The sequence below is a fragment of the Diospyros lotus genome, chromosome 1, assembly GCF_014633365.1.
Source record: "Diospyros lotus cultivar Yz01 chromosome 1, ASM1463336v1, whole genome shotgun sequence".
In the NCBI taxonomy this organism is placed as follows: Eukaryota; Viridiplantae; Streptophyta; class Magnoliopsida; order Ericales; family Ebenaceae; genus Diospyros; species Diospyros lotus.
The window spans coordinates 47,865,495-47,869,949 of record NC_068338.1 but is presented as its reverse complement, the minus strand read 5'-3'; the positions used below and the strand labels follow the sequence as shown (position 1 = coordinate 47,869,949).

The following is a 4,455-nucleotide window of genomic DNA, read 5'->3' as shown; positions in this document are numbered from 1 at the left end:
AATATTTTATAATATCTTATTTAAAAAATAAAAATTAACTATGTTAATAAGATTTGAACTTATAATTTTTTAAAATTATATAAAATTTGTGAATAATTTTATTACTACAACAAGATTTATTTTGTTTAAAAAAATAAAAAAAAAACAAAACTATAACTATTAAGGATCACTCAATAAATATTTTTTTTATTTGAATATTTATAGCACGATGACCCTCTAATATATACAAGAGCCTCTTTATTGTATTTTTTATTGTGGCCAGCTTTCCTGTGGCACGCACGGGAGCGACACATGTTTTAGCCTATAGCCATCAGAAATTATAAAAGCCTTTATAATTAATGTTTCACGCGGTTGGTGGATCACCCAGTCTTGAGCATAAATAATTGTTAATAATGTATATGATATTACTGTCAATGTTGTATTTTTAATTTCTTGACCGAATCACACTGAGGTGGCTGTATTTTATATCTGACCCAGGTGGGGTGTCTGCGCAAAGCCACGATGTGTAAAATTAAAGAACTTAATAATGCTGAAGTAAGAGCAAATTGACGAAGTTATTTTTGTATTAAAGTAATTTGACCGACGACCAGGTTAATATAATATATGCTTTTCACTCACTGAAACAAAATAAATAAATAAATAAATAAATACTTAATTTGTCGCCTAAGCATTCAACAATACACTGCTGCCTACAATTTTGAAGTCGAGAGTTAATTTTGTTAATTAATTAATCAGCTCTCTACAAATTTTTTGTCGGTTCTTGCAATAAATAGTAACATAATAATATAATTAAGGTCCATGCCCATATAATTAATTTTTATCTTTCTATCTATTCATTATTCATTTCATTTATGTAATTAAATCCAATTTCCCATCGGTTCAACTAACCTAAGCTAATCATTTGTTTTTTTCTACCATCAGACTAAGCCCATGATACAACATAAAGAAGTCTTAATGGCACTTCTTTAGCTTTGTACACTTCACCTGGCCATGGAATCAATCATGTAGATGTAGCAAAAGCATATTTAATCATTTAAGTTTCCATTAGTCGAGGTGGCCCGTGCTACACGAGTTAAACTTTTTTTTTAATTGTATATATTCAATTAATATTATGAATTATATATTATTACGAGGGTTACTGCACTAGAACAAGAAAACTATTTAAATGGAATATTGTGGTATATATTGCTATCAACTACGCACATTGAAAAGGAATATTGGTTAAGAACATAATTCCCAATGTGCAGAATGAAAAATAGGAAATCAATTATTTCATGATGAAATAAATACAAGATGTCCGAATAATAGTATGTGACGGCCAGTATGAACCCCAATGGGAAAAAGGCAAAAAATAAAAATAAAAATGGCAAACAAGCCAATTTGATAAACAAAGGGACACATTCAAACATGTATAGTGGATCTTTAAATAGTCAATAAATGTGTGTTTATTAAACTATATATATAATGCTTTAATACACTATGTGGATTATAATAATATCCCACGTGACGGCCGAGTCCAACATGCTTCATCATATGTAAAATAGAGAGTCACCCCCTTAGGCGAGTACCGCAGAGGTGTTGCATAAATAGAGCATCAATGGCCATTCGTCTCTCTCATCCATCATCACTGCAAATTCCATCTTAATTTTCTTTGATTTTTCATCCAAGTTCATTAACCGAGCAAGCAGTGATGGAGCAAATAGCCAACCACCCCAACCGCACAAGCAGTGCCATGATCCTCGGCATTGGCACCGCCAATCCGGAGAACTATGTGTACCAGGCCGACTACCCTGATTTTTATTTCAGGGTCACCAAGAGCGAACACATGCCCGATCTCAAAGAGAAGATGAAGCGCATTTGTGAGAAGACCTGCATCAAAAAGCGTCACATGTATCTCACCGAGGAGATGCTTGAAGGGATGCCCAATCTATGCGCCTGTTTGGCTCCGTCTATGGACACCCGTCAAGAGATATTAGTGGAGGAAATTCCAAAGCTGGCCAAAGAAGCGGCTCTCAAGGCAATCGAAGACTGGGGACAACCACTCTCTAAGATTACTCACATGGTCTTTGGTACAACCTCTGGTCTTGATATGCCTGGTGCTGATCTGCGGCTTGTGGAGCTCCTTGGTCTCGACCATTCCGTCCAACGATACATGCTCGGCCACCAAGCTTGTGCTGGTGGTGGCTGCATTCTCCGACTAGCCAAAGATATTGCCGAGAATAACCCCGGTGCAAGAGTTCTTGCTGTATGCTCTGAACTCACAGTTTGCATTTTCAGTGGCACCTGCCATACCCATTCCGATTTGCTTGTTAGCCAAGCACTATTTGGCGACGGCTCATCAGCGCTGGTCGTTGGCTCAAACCCTGATAGATCCACCGAAACTCCGATTTTTGAAGTTGTGGGAGCTTATCAACATACAATTCCAAACTCCCGAGAAGCAGTTGAAATCCACTCCCGTGAAGCTGGGCTTATTGTTTATTTGGCCAAGACCTTGCCTGGCCACGTATCTAATAACATCGAGAAATGCTTGGTTGACGCTTTCACTCCACATGGAGTTAGCAACTGGAACTCACTCTTTTGGGTGGCCCACCCGGGTGGCAGGGCTGTTCTGGACCTAATCGAATCAAAACTCAGTTTGAAGGAGGAAAAGCTCTTGGCTAGTCGTCATGTGTTGAGTGAGTATGGAAACATGGCAAGTGCTTGCGTGTTTTTTGTTCTAGATGAGATGAGAAAGCGATCGTTAAAGGAAGGAAAATCTACCACTGGAGAAGGATGCGAATATGGTGTATTGTGCGGATTTGGACCTGGGTTGACTATTGAGACAATTGCCTTGCGTAGCATTGCCATAGAATCCCTCAACTAAAGTGGGTTGCCGCATGGTTTTTAGTATTGATGTGATTTTAAATAATCTTCTCGAGTAAAATTGCAGTCTTTATAGGGTGTAACCCAAAGTTATCATTTATATATATTAACGTATGAAACAAGTTTATTGAAATAAATGTAAAACATAGATATTTAAGAGCAGACCTAGATCATTAATGCCAAGTTTGCAGTGCTAAGACTAAGCTGTTGCTCCTTTCTCGGCAAAACTAATTATCGTGGTATTGTTGGGGCACAGACACAGTTCAACCATAATCTTATATGAATGTTTAAATTTTATGGGGTTTGACCCACTTTAATTAGAAAATAGAAAGATATGATATTTATATCATACCTCAGGCCTTCAGCTTATCGCACAACAGCAAATCCATATAATATTTTAAATTACATTTATATCCTCCCCTCCTCTCTCTCTATATACTAATTATATGGTTTTAGATTTTATTTGAAACGATCTTTGGTCCTAGATTTGTGTTGGTGGCTCAATCATGCAAAATAACAAATTCAAAGTTCAATATTCTTTTGCTGTAATTGGTTGGAGAATAAAGCCGAAAAGAATTTTCAATTATGAATGATCTCTTTATATATATATGAAAAATAATTATAAATATTTTTTTACACTAAGAGATGGAAAAATATTTAAATTTATAAACTTTACACTTATTGTGAGATATTATTAGTCAATATCTAAACCGTCTTTAAAAATAAAAAAATATTTTTATTTAGGTATTTTAAGAGAATGCTCCCTCTTCTAAAAAGGCAGGCAACTAAAATTAAGATCTGAGCAAATATAGAAGAAAAACTAAAAAATTATTATGTCATCTATCTAATTGAAAAAAAAAATCTTTTTAGATTGTTTTTTATATTTTATTTTTTATTGTTAAGTTGAGTACAATAAATAAATTTAATGATAATCTCATCCGTCTTATTGAATATTTTTTCTTATGGATTACTCGAGTAGGTATGTCCGAAAATCCCTACTCCCAACAGGTGAGATTTATAAATAAGGAAACTGCTATTTGTACAGATAATTGACTTATCCAGAGAATGATCGAAGGTGTTAAAATTTAAAAATGTCTTAATAAAATTTGTCGTCTATGGATGAAACCCGATTTATGAAGCTCGATTTCGAGTTTCATCTCATGATGAAGTCTGGTTGGACTTCATGGTTAATAAAGTCCGATGATTGATGATGAAATATGATTTATAAAGTCCAATCGGACTTCATCATTGGATGGAGTTTAATTCGGTCGTCGGACTTATACATCTCGTCAATATATGTAACATGACTCTATAAATAATCCATTCACTTTGGGGATTGTAATATTTCTTTTTGAGTTTAAAAATAAAATACAATAGATGCCTCTTGAATGAAAAATATATTGAAAATGACATCTATGCATAACTTTCACGGGAAATCCTTTTTACTTTTTTTGAGTTAAAATTTGAATTTGAACCAAAATTCTTAATTTGCAGCAATTAGTAACCAAAGAATGGTTTGTTTTTTTGGTCTTCGCATGATTTGGTAATTGGCGGATCAGTCTCTCTCCAGACTCCTGCTTTGCGTTATGCGTT

General features: G+C 34.7%; 1 protein-coding gene across 1 annotated transcript; it reads left to right on the top strand.

The window, feature by feature from the left end:
- The first annotated feature begins 1,583 nt into the window (after positions 1-1,583).
- Positions 1,584-3,076, top strand: LOC127790242 (chalcone synthase 3-like). Its single transcript, XM_052319589.1, has one exon. It carries the CDS (start codon positions 1,691-1,693, stop codon positions 2,861-2,863), a length of 1,173 nt encoding a protein of 390 aa, XP_052175549.1. The 5' UTR covers positions 1,584-1,690; the 3' UTR covers positions 2,864-3,076.
- Positions 3,077-4,455: the final 1,379 nt, after the last annotated feature.

Bases quoted from the DNA above. Each gene is read 5' to 3' on its own strand.
- LOC127790242 (XM_052319589.1), top strand. From the start codon at position 1,691: ATGGAGCAAATAGCCAACCACCCCAACCGCACAAGCAGTGCCATGATC.